The 12336-nt window shown below is 44.0% G+C and overlaps 1 protein-coding gene across 7 annotated transcripts in view; it reads left to right on the top strand.

Moving 5' to 3' along the window:
- Window positions 1-12336, top strand: part of MYLK (myosin light chain kinase) — a 389516-nt gene that overhangs the window by 269268 nt on the left and 107912 nt on the right. For 6 of the 7 annotated variants that reach the window (XM_025212143.1, XM_006030459.3, XM_025212141.1 and 3 more), the window contains 2 exons: window positions 1094-1174; window positions 1522-2378. In XM_025212143.1, coding sequence (XP_025067928.1) covers window positions 1094-1174; window positions 1522-2378 — 938 coding nt within the window. Of the gene's footprint in view, window positions 1-851; window positions 1001-1093; window positions 1175-1521; window positions 2379-12336 lie in introns of those variants that run through there. The other variant, XM_025212144.1, reaches the window with a different exon arrangement.

The following is a 12336-nucleotide window of genomic DNA, read 5'->3' as shown; positions in this document are numbered from 1 at the left end:
CCTGTACTGAGAGCACCTGTTTTTAAAACTTCAGTGTAGAAGGGACCAAAAGGTGTTCTTTTCCAGTAAGAGCCTCTTGAAACAGGAACAGAGCTGGAAAAAAGCCCTTGATGTTCACACGCTCCTATTTGTACATCTGATGTCCTGAGAACGTTTCCAGTAATATAAATCATCTTTGTTTAAAAAAAAATTATCCAGGAATTTCCAGTCCATTTGTGCGCTTTTGCCTAGACTGCAACACACCAAAAAATCCACCCACTAATAAAATATCTCCCTTGTCAGTGGAAAAGGGTCGATCTTTTTTTTTTCTTTTAAATATAGAACTCCATGGGGCGCAGTAGCAGCATGTATGCTGTTGTCTAGGGAAATGAAATTAAGCTTTTGGCAACCCTAAGTGAAAAGGAGATGAGCCATTTGCAGCGGGGGAGGGTGCTGGGGGAGGAAAGGCACTCTAATGACTTCTTTAATGGGAGTCCTTCCCAAAAGCATCCATGGCATTCCTCTGCAAAAGGAAGAATAAGTGCTCAGCACCATATATGGTGACACTTTTATGTTTTTTAATATAAACACGTACAGACTGGAGCAATCCATGTGGCCTCGGTTGCACTGATTGGCTGGTTTGGATGGGGGAATGAGACCCTGCTTTTAATATCTTAGTATTAGGAAAGTAAAAAAGCTTGGACTTGAATAAATAAACACTAGGGCAGAGTTGGAAAGATTTTAAACACTGCAAAATAGCCCCTTCCTCTGACTGGATTTTCCAGCCTTTGTATTTGTGTTTCTTTAGCTTGCTTGTTTGGGGCTGTTTGGGACGGTTTCATCCCTCAAATGTACTTTGATTTTTGTTAAGGGGGTGCATGGGTGGTGTGTGGGCTTCACAATGCAAGCAGAGCAAGCTATTTAAGAGACAGTTCCTTCAAACATAAGGGAGCCTAACCAGCCTCGCCGTCCGTCCAAATGCTGGTTCAGAAAATGAGTGGGACCCCCTGGGCTTGATCTGGTTAGTGCAACACCAAGTAATTTAGCTCAGGCATGTTAGAGTCTGGAAGCAGGAAACATTTTCTTCTGTTCTGATTTCACTTAAACTTTTCAGAAACCAAGTTGGAGAATGCAGCTGCCAGGTGTCTCTGATGCTGAGAGAAAGTTCAGTTTCCAAAGGAGAAACGCACAGAGAGTGAGTACAGTTCCCAGGGACTTGCATGGGTGGGTTCTATTTTTTGCTCTGCTAATTCTCTGCCCTTCCAGACCCAAGCTGGCTGTGGTTCAACCTAATCCCCAAATGTGACCCAACAAATTGTTTTCATCATTGTATCAAGGCAGAGTTAGAGGAGATCTTTTTTGTTTGTGCCCTTATATGGCTCCTGAAGTCATCACTGATGCAATAAACTAATGGAGTGTGTTCGTCTAATCAGCCTTCCCTTCTCTAAACACATTTTGTCCCTGCTCCGAGCTTGTTCCCTGACATTTTAAAGCAGACCCTTTCCTTGCTGTCTCTCTCTTTTTCTCTTTTGCTGACCTTAGTGGGAGGGAGCCAGCTAGCTCTGGAGAGCGAAGGGATGGTGGTGACCGTGGTGCACTAACGTTTGGGAAAGCCAGCAGCCTCCGAAGGAACAGTGGGGAAACCAGAGCGGCTGAGGAAGAGTGGGAAGACGTGCGAGGGGTGCTAAAAAGACGAGTGGAAACCCGGGAGCACACAGAGGAGAACCTGAGGCAGCAGGAAGCAGAGCAACTTGACTTCCGTGACATTCTGGGAAAGAAAGTCTGCACCAAAAGTTTTTCCGAGGAGGATCTGAAAGAAATCCCAGCCGAACAAATGGACTTCCGTGCGAACCTGCAGCGGCAGGTCAAACCCAAGACCTTGTCAGAGGAGGAAAGGAAAGTTCACAGTCCTCAGCAGGTGGACTTCCGTGCAGTGCTCGCCAAGAAGGGCACCCCCAAAGCCCCTGTGCCGGAGAAGGCGTCAGCCCCCAAACCAGCCACCCCAGATTTCAGATCTGTGCTCGCCTCCAAGAAAAAGCCACCGGCTGAGAATGGCAGCACCGACATCCAAGCCCAGAATGCCCGCACCAACTCCGAGGTGCCAAACGCCATCGCCGAGGCTGAAACCCAGCCTAGTGAACCAGTAGTCAAAGAAGAGGAGAATGACAGGAACTGTGAGCATGGGTGCTCAATGGTAGATGGTGGGATAATTGTGCCAGAAGTTGAGAGTAAAGGAATAGCTCCATCATTTACAGAGAAGCTGCAGGATACTCATGTAATAGAAGGTGAAAAATTAGTGTTACAGTGTCGGATTTCATCTGACCCCGCTGCATCTGTCACCTGGACATTGGATGACAAAGCCATCAAATCCTCAAAGTTCATTGTCATCTCTCAAGAAGGTAAATTAAATTACTTAGCTGGCACACCGTTGCATGCATGCTGTTTATGAATTCTGTTTAGTTATTAAAAGAAATGCACTACCTTATTTGAGTGCTCTGGCTGTAATGGACTCCAGATACACTGGCCTTGTTATTTCAGGGTAGTGTACAAGGAACTGGATTATTTGACATGTTTCCTGCAGATTTCCCTTTAACAGTCTGCAGATGTAGTTTTTGTGTAGTCAAACATCTTGCATTCTCAAATACTGTTTGAATGTTACCAGTGTTTAAGGAGCCAGTACATGGTGTTTGTTTAAACTGAACTTTAAGGATTTATAACTTTGAAAAACAGAATAACACCATTGCTGGTTTATAACATCGGATTTAATTCTTATGTATGTTTAATAATTCAAGCTGGGTTTAATTGAGTTAAGAAGCATGGAAGGAAGGGAGGGATTGTTTTGTAAAATGTTTCAGCTACATGCTGTAAAAGTAGCCAAGCTCAGAGCTGAGAGACTTAATTCCCTGTGTGTATTTAATTCAGATGGGTGTAATGTTATTCTCTTTTAAATGATCCCATTACCTTACAAGATGCTGCAACATTCCAGGACACTAGCTCAAAACTTTGTGGATTATGAATTTATGTCATAGACCTGCAAATGGTTCAGAATTTGGCAAAAGCCCTTAAAAGAGAGCACTTCACGTTTCCAAGTTAACAGGTATTCTACATGATATAAAGCAGGTCATTTTAGACTGGTTTTGCAGAGAAGAAAAACAGGAGTATATTAGTATCACCAAATGAGCTTCCCATTGTCAGTCAATTTTGGGAAGCACCACGGACCAGAAATAGACCTGATCCTGCAGAGCACAGAGGTGATTGTGGCCCTAACTTAGTTTGCCACAATGCCTACTCCCTTAGCTAGGTATCACTTCCCAGGAAAGCACCAGCGGTTTTAGTGAAACAATGAGAACCACAACTCTTCATACAAGGGGTCCCTTCTTCTTACAGTACAGAGATTTGAATACTAAATCAACCTCAGGGCTCCCTTATTTTAAGATGAGAAGATGCAGCAGGTGCACGGCTTCTTCTATGTCCCTGAAGTGGCTTGAGAGCTTTTCCAGTTATCTGCCTTGCTTTGTCAGGGGCATGTCCTGCCCTAGTGCAGACTAGGAATGGTGTTGAATGCAGGAGAAGTGGTTGGAAGGAAGGGAAGGACCCCTTGAAAGAAGGACTGAGTTGCTGGGTGTGGGGAGATGGAGGGTGAAACCACATGACCTTCACTCTGAGTTGAACCCGTGGGCTTTCTTAGACTAGTGTCTTGCGGAGACAGATTCACACGTTGTCCTTGTTGAGGTAAATCAGAGTGCAGGAATATGACCCACGCGAAAGCTTCCTCTCCCTGTCCTCTTCTTCACTCTGGAATTACAGCAAGCAACTGGGCAGCATAAAACTCTGTACCAAACTGAGATTCATTTTTCTAAGCTGTGGCAAAGACCTCAGCATTTCTGCAGCCCCAAGCTGCCCTCTTGCCTGACAGCAGCTGAGTGATATATAAATGTTAGAAAGGAACATAGGGGTTGTGACAGGATTTTTTTTTTGAGGACTGGAAGCCATACAGTTAGAGCAGAGTGTGTGTCTTGCCATTTAGCTGTACAAGATGCTAAAGCTTCCCAGCACATTTGGGGCTGGTGTGATGCCATCAGATTGTGTGGCCCTCACACTTGGCTGATGTCCTGCGTGACATCCCAAAGCAGCCAGTTCTTCTCACTAGGCTGAAAAGAAAAGCTCATCACCGGATGCAAAGTTTGCCACTCAAAGATGGCCAACCTGTAAGAACTCAGCACGCTGTCCTTAGCATCCAGTTGTGTGGCTGCTGTTGTTTCTTTATCATGATTAGCTCATTGACATGGTCCTTTCGCCTAGAAGCAAATAATAAATTTTGAAGTCAATCCTTAAACCTTCTCCTTGAATGGAAATAAACTCTAGTAAGGTTACAATTGTTTACTGTACCCTATTAGCTTACCCTTTGGTAAGTTGAGGAGAGCAATGAATAGCGATCCAACCAATATCTGCTTGCTTGGGAACTTGGCGAGCCAGCTCATGCCGTGATGTGATGCTTCATTGCCTGCTGTGAATTAATTAAGTAGAATTGTGTGACTCTTCACTGCAAGAAAGCGCCAGTTTTCTTGGTGATTTATTTTCTCCTTTCCATAAATATGGGTATGTCAAGATCTGAGGAAAGGTCTACACCAAGGAAGAAGAAATAGTTCTTATAATAAGGCAGGGTGCGGGGAATAAGGATCTATAGGGTGAAACAGAGAAAAGCCAAGCTTAGTTTAAATAATGAGAAAGACTGCCCAAGAGTAAAAGTGGTCTCAGTAGCCACCCTATATCATGTGATGCTTTAAATCTCAATTTGATACAACAGCGGTAAGTATACTCAAGCAGTGAGGCTGGTGGGTAGGCATCTAGTCTGGGCTCAGGAGGTCAGGCTTCTGTTACCAGGCCAGGCTTTTCTTCCTGATGTTTCCTGTCAATTGTTTAGGACAAGTACTGCTTCTTTCTGTATGTAGCAATGCCCTGATGTCCTTTGCGTGGTCTCTGTGATTTGCCATAGTGTCAACAGAGAAGATCGTTGCACCGAATCAGAGACTAGCTGACTCTTTTCCATCTCTAATGAACCTGCAGATTGCCCACAAGCCTTCTGTTCCACAAGAAGCTTTCTGCCTAAGCAAACTCTGTATTGAGGCTTTTGCACCTGTAGAAAAATGCAGTTGGATATCATGGAAGTGCCAGGGCAGAAAACAGGACACCTGCCACTTTGTCACTTGACCTTACCCATTGGCATTTTATGTATCTGCTTGTTTGTAGCTGTATTTTCCAACAGACAAGAAAGAAGCAAGTGATACTACTAACCCAATAGAATTTATTTCCATTTGAGGAGATGATTGTGGTTGATAATTCATGATTTCTTTTTGCAAAATCCATACTGTGCCAGGTGCCATTCAAATACAAAAGGATGCCAGGTCCCATATGCCCAATGTTTTTACTCTTACTTGAAGTTTGAACTCATTGGGTTGATTTTCCCACTGTGAAAGTAAATTGAGTGGCTTCTTTCTTTTCCCACAGTTTTGTGCAATGCCTAATTATTACATGCTTAGATCACATTGGAGAGTACAGAAGCTTTAAACACCCAAAACGTCAGAACAGAAAACAACTGAAGAGTTAATACCCTGTATCACCATGTCAGAAGTCCGGATACAATCTCGTACCAGCCTGGCACTGGGAGTTAGGGCAGCTTTGTCCCTCTAAAACAATCCCTTCAACTAACCTGGGAGCAGCATAGAGTGGTAATTGCATCCAGTCATCCTCAGCTAAAGAAAGGTTGATGCAGTGGGGAGGAATAAACTAATAGCAAAGGGACGAAGCATCACAAGACATACTGCTCAAAGCAAAGGAAACTCATATGCTTGGCATACACCTACTTAATGAACCAAGCACTGGAATATGCTACTTCCAGAAAGAGGCAGGCCTTTATCTCCTGTCTTGCATAGCACACACCAGTCCTCATGGAGGTGGGCTGCCAGCACACACAACCTGCAACTTAAGTGACACATGAACATGGCCTAGCACCACCTATTTGCCCTTTTGGAAACCAAATTAACACAACCCAATGCTATTGGAAAGCAAATGAGGCTGCAAGACCATTTTAGTTATGTGACCTCCTGCAGTCAAATTTCTCTTTGGGGTATGGGCATGGCAATCCATTGATTTCAGTAACATGGCCCCCCGTTGTATACCAGTGATTCATTTATCTGGACACTGCAGTTAAATACAAAGATATTTGAGGGTGGGTGGGTAGGTAGATAGGTGGGTGGGTGGATGGATGGATATATCTGTCGAAAGAGAGAGAGAAAGAGAAAATCTTGCACATAATCTGTTATGATACCTAGGTAGTGCCAGGGATCTCAACAACTCTTCTGATTGTACTGACTCATTGGAAGTAACTTTCCCAGCCATGTTTGTTTCTTATTTGTAGGAAGCCTTTTCTCTGTCAAATACTTCTCTATTACAATGTCTCTTGTTTGAAGAGCTCAGCCCCATTATCCCTCCATGAACCAAGTTGTCAATGGCATCAGGAAGAAGAGCTAAGCCTGAGCTGTGAAGCTTTGGGTCGAGAGTCAAGCTGCCTTGCACTAGAGGAGCCCAAACCAGAACACCAGATCCAAATCCATTTATCATTCTAAGGTCTTCTGCAAGCAAGAGAATATTCTACTAAAAAAAAAAGATCTTTGTTTCTGGGCCTCTTCCCTCAGCCACTACTTAGCCATACGTCAGACTCCAGTGTTTAATCTAAGCTTTCCAAAATGCTACCCCAGGTTGGAGCATATGTTTAGCTATAAAAAGCCAGAGCTTAGGTCGTATAACATTGAGCACCCTGTCACAATCACTACACATCCTGGAAGTGTCTTTTTCTTTCGGCTTCTTATCGCAGCCATCAACAGTATGACTTATTCTTCCTCAACTCATGCACGTTCATGCTTGCTGCCATGCTGTTAAGGTGATGTTGTCCCAAACATCAAACCACAAGACTCATTTTATAGGGGGGCTTTTGTTGTGTGAAGTGTGACGTTCACAGGAGAACATCTTTCTTTGGCTCAGGGGTTTAGGTTGTAGCCGTGTTGGTCTAAGGACATAGGCCGACAAGGTTCCTTGGGTGAATTTGATATCTTTTATTAGACCAACCCAAATAGTTGGAGAATATTTATTAAGCAAGCTTTCGGGTTCAAAAACCCTTCATCAGGCTAAGGAAGTTTCAGCAGTTGGTGTGTGCTCTTCCTGGATGCTTGCTACTGCATACGGTGGACGTTTCTGCTCATTCTGTTTTTATAATGACGGCGGTTCTTTCAGAGCCTTTCCAAAGGTCCATTTGTTTCAGTGCCTGCAGTCGGCCCCATTATTTTTTCATCTCTCATAACTTAAAATAAATGAGACAGATGAGATAAGCAAGTATGTTCAGGAAAGGGAAAAAGGCTTACAGTTACTCAGGTTAGTCATATTTACTTCTGCATGGATAGTTAACTTTCATTTGTATTGCACTTGAAAAGGTGAGGATACTCCTTTCTTTGTGAGTGATACCAAAGAAATGAATTAAGAAGGATTTAGAAGACAGAAAAAGGATTGCTTGATAAATGTCAGACAGGGTAGTATGGAACAAAATTACTTAACTTGTGAGCTAGTAGAGTCACAGATGGTAATTTTGTTGAGTGTTTGTACAGTAACTATCCCAATGGGTCCCTGGTTCCATGACTGAAGGGATGGGCACATAGTCCATTTACCGCGGGGTTAAAGGGTATGAGACTTTATAGCACTTCAGCTGTTGCATGGTACCTGACTGTATGCATGGTTTTACCCTGCAGTAAGTGGAAGCTGCTTTTGGGGCTTCATCCATGACTGGGTTACATGGGTACTAGATAAAAATAATAAATATCAATAGCCAGGAACAGGAACAAATAAAGGAGTGAAATGGGTCAAAGTCAGGACTGTAAAACTTGCCTACGGTGGTTAAATTATGATGTAGTATAGTGCACACACGGGCCAGGTGAGTGCCACGGAGCCAGTCCACAGCCTCTGCCATGTCTGCCTGGCCCAGGTGCTGGGATCAGGCTCTGGGGCCCTACATGCCAGGATCGGACCCAGCACCTCCCTGTGGGCCTAAACGAGAATGCAGGGCCATGGGCCATGGCGCTCCCCACAGACCCAAATGAGGCATGCAGGGAGGTTTGGGGCCAGATCCCGACATGCAGGGCTGGGCAGAAGCAGCATGCGGCACCCGAGCCCAGTCCTAGCCTGCGAAGAGCTCCATGGCCCAGATGACATGGTGCCAGGGGCAAAATCTGGCCCTGCTGTGATACACGCTGCCATTTTTACTTAAATTTGTGCTCCTGCACTATAATATCTACAGCATGGGCATGAAGGATTATCATTTCTGCCTGGACCTGCATAAACGCTGCAGTTTGGTATTCGACAAGCAAACATAGAGTTTTACAGCAGAATTCCCATTGATTTGAACAGAACATGACTCCTTCACTCGTATGTTATTTTTCCTCCCCTTGATGTCTGGGTAGCATAAACCATTGCTAATCTTATTAGCAGTAATGCCTTTAACAACTTTCTTGTGACTCAAGGTAACTCCTAAGTCTTCCTCTCAGTCATGCATGTGTGTCTGCCTGCTAAATGAGCTGTCCACAACTTTTCTAATTTAGTCCTTCCTTTGTTAAACAAGCTAAAATGTTGTTAGGATGACTTTGCACTGTACAACAGAGGAATGTTTATCTGCTCTTTTTTGCACCAAGCAAATAACTGCATGTATATGTATTATTCCAAGTATGATAACTCCTTTAGATGAGGTATCTTAGGTTATAAAATCACCTGAAAAATATTATCTCCTAGACCAGTGGAGCTCAACCTTTTTAGAGCAGCAGGCCAGAGCTTGTGACCCAGCTGCACCAGGGGCCACCACTCCTCTACTGTAGGTGGGGAGGGATAGCGGGGAGAGGAGGGGGCCTGCCATATCAGAGGGAGCGGGGGGAGAGAGGAACTGTGGTGGAAAGGCTTTCAGTGACATGATGCAGTTCAGGGGAGGAGACACACAAGGTCAAGCTTCTTGCCACTGATCCCCCATGCCATAGGCAGGACCCAGTGGCTCTGTGGCCCAACCCAGCCTGCAGGCAGCACATTACTGACCTATGTCATAAACTATTATGCTCAAGCAACCCACAGCTGTATTCGGGAGAAAAAAGGTACCTTTGCTGGTTCTGCACAGCATAAAGAAGTTTGGTAGAAAAGGAGCAGCAGAACCTCAAGGGGTCCATAGTGCACATCTTTGTACACCCCTCTGAAAGGCCCATCTTTGTCTTGGTAGACATGTATGAAAGAACATGTGTGGTGTCTGTTTTTTTCATCGACTCCTTGTGTGACTCTGGGGAGGTCACAGGACTTCTCGGTGCTTGCACACAGAGATCCCTGCTCTTCTTTACTACTCCTCTGTTCGCTCATGCCAGGATCTCCTTAGTCCTTTTTGCCACCGCCTCAGACTGGGAACTCCTCCTCAGCTCCTTTTATGCTACGATCCCTACATCCTTTTTCATGGTTGCAACCCAGGGTGCCCTGTGCCATAAGTGCTGCCTTCCTGGTAACTCAGTAGATAATTTAATCTCTGGTGCATTAAAACATACATTATCTGAATGAATGGCCTGAGCTTGCCAAGTGATCCAGATCGCTCTATTTGACTGGCCTGTTTTCATGGTAATTCACCCGCAGCCAGTTTTCATGTTATCTTCAGATTTTATCGGTGACAGTATTTGTATATTTTCAGATCACTGATGAAAATGTCTGATGTTAGTATCAGACCTAGTCCTGCTGCCTTCAAACCATACTTGAAACAGCCCTGTTACTGATGGTTCCCTTTTGGGAATTACTTCTATATGCAAGATGTCATATAGCCAGCTTGGAATCCATTTCACGTGTCCTTTCTTGATACTGTATAATGCTACTTTTTCATTTGAATGCTCTGTGGTAATAAATCAAATACCTTGTTAAATGCTTTGCATATTAGACTCATTGGGGAGGAAGGGTTGTCTGGTCCAACTTCCTGTACAAATGCAGGAGTGCTATTCCTAAACTTTCGCTGTCAAATGCTTATCTGGCCTCGTCTTGAAAGGCTCCGGTGAAGGGGATGCTACCACTTCCCTTTCATCTACACCTTTACTGATATCAGTCAAGCACATCGTCTTGTAAAGAATCAAATCAGGATTGGACCTGTTTTCCATAAGTTAGTTATTTTCCTCTTTTCGTATTCTTTATCTTAGTAGTGCTCAACTATTTTAGACTCAAGGCTCCCCTCCTTAGACTCAAGACACCCCTTGGAAAAGGCCAGCTCTTAGCTTTCACTCATTTTCTGGATGCTGTGGATTCCTATTTGAAATCTCTGGGTTTATCTTGTGAATCATGTCTACACACCAAGCAGGACTAACAATATGCAGCATTCTTGAAAGGATCTCAAGGCATCCCAGGATGCTGAGGCACCCTGGTTGAGAATCCCTGCTTTATGCATTGAATCCTATATTAGCTTTTCCTTTGCTTTCCTTTGTTTTCTCAGGATTGATGTCACTGTGTCTGTCCGAGGTTGTTATGTTCACCTCTTCTGAATATAGACACAACTTCTACACTCCTGGAATTTCCCTGGTAGTCCAAGATCCATTAAAAATTAACATCAGTAATCCAGAGCTCTCCTCAGCCAACTCTTTTAGGCTTTCTGACTGTGGATTATGTATGTCAACTGACTTAAAAACATGTATCACTAGTATATGTAACATCATGCACAGGTACTGCACTGGCAAGTACTTCATTGTCATCATGAGAACAGGGGGTCAGGGGCTCTGCTACCTAACAGCTAGGACAGAGAATTAGACACATCTGATGTTTCTTGCATTGTATATTTGCTTTGTGCTCTGGAGGTCACTGGCTGTAAGTCTTCGTGGAAGGAATACAGCCGCCAGAGATATTTTGTCAACTCTGGCTATTTTGGTTAAACTAGAACATAATGGAATAGGCTAAAATCTGAGGAAAGGTTTTTTGTGTTAAAACCTGAGCCTCCTGCAAAAACTGTTCCTTTCTCTCTAGCTGCAGAGATTCTCCACACCTCTGCCACAGTACCACTTCAGATATCCCATTGCTGTTTCCTGTAACTGTATAGCCAAAGTATTTGTATTGCCCATGATGGCAACACATTCTCATCTATGGGGATGTGAGCTTCCAGGTGCATTGGCAGTTGCCCGATTGCTAAAAATGGACCACAGGACAACATTCATTGTGAACTATGTGTTCCTCTGGAATTCATGAAGTGCCAGGATTCAAAATACCCATCTGAAGTCAGGCTACGAAACTACAACTCTGAGACTATGAGAAAAGGATCTCTTTTCAGGAGGTCAGGAAGGGCTTCTGCAGAGGAAATACCAAATACTTCATTGGAAGACATTTGGCCTTCCAGCCCAGGGAACTGAGTATAGCCCTAGATCACAGAACACGGGCCTTTTGGGACGTTTCTTTTTCCTGTTAAATCCCATCAGATATTATTTGTAATTGAATGCATTTAAATAGACACTGTTACACTCTGTAAGGAATGACAGCACAGACCAAGATTTACATGTTTAATAAGAAAATGCTTTCCAAGAGGATATTTAAAGTAGTTAGTGGATAATTAGTATATAAAAAGATTGGGGCTAGTGCAGGGCTTTTCAAGCTGAGATGCAAATGCTCCCAGGGGTATGCGGTGCTTTGCCAAAGGGTACGTGCCTAAATTTTAATAATGATGGAGGAGCTTCTGATTAGTCATCTCACAGTAAGTAATGGCATTGCTGCGCTTTGACAACAGCATTGACGCTTTTCCTAGGGAGTGAACATGTAGAGTCATGATGGGTGCAGGAGGTACAAGCAGCAACATTTTGGATGTACGTAGCCAAAAGTTGGAAAACCACTGGTATAGTGGACAGAGCTCTGGAACGGCAAGCCAGAAGCCTGGATTCTGTTTCCAGTTGTGCCACTGGCATTCTCTGTGACTTAGAGCACTTCTCCTTATCTCTCCCTGCCTCCGTTTTCCCTTCCCCACCCTGTATATCTGTGGTATCTGTTTAGCCCATAAGTTCTTTGGGGCAAGGACTCGCTCACTGGGCATATACAGGACTGGCACAATAGGACTCCCTATCTCAGTTGAGGTCTATGGACGATTGAGGAGCAAGAAGGCCTCTCTTCTGTGGGGTAGGTTCTTACTTACAATGAGTAACACCTTACTCTGTGAGTAATCCTGTTGATTCCTTTTGGACTACAGAGGTAGTGATGTTGTAACAGGCCAAGTAAGGCAGTCTTCAAAATGAGTGAAGGTGGTAGAATCTGGCCCTACATTATCCTGTGACCTTA

Source organism: Alligator sinensis, unplaced genomic scaffold (assembly GCF_000455745.1).
Source record: "Alligator sinensis unplaced genomic scaffold, ASM45574v1 scaffold1226_1, whole genome shotgun sequence".
In the NCBI taxonomy this organism is placed as follows: domain Eukaryota; kingdom Metazoa; phylum Chordata; order Crocodylia; family Alligatoridae; genus Alligator; species Alligator sinensis.
Note: the sequence above shows the minus strand (reverse complement) of the source record. Positions and strands in the feature narration are given on the sequence as shown.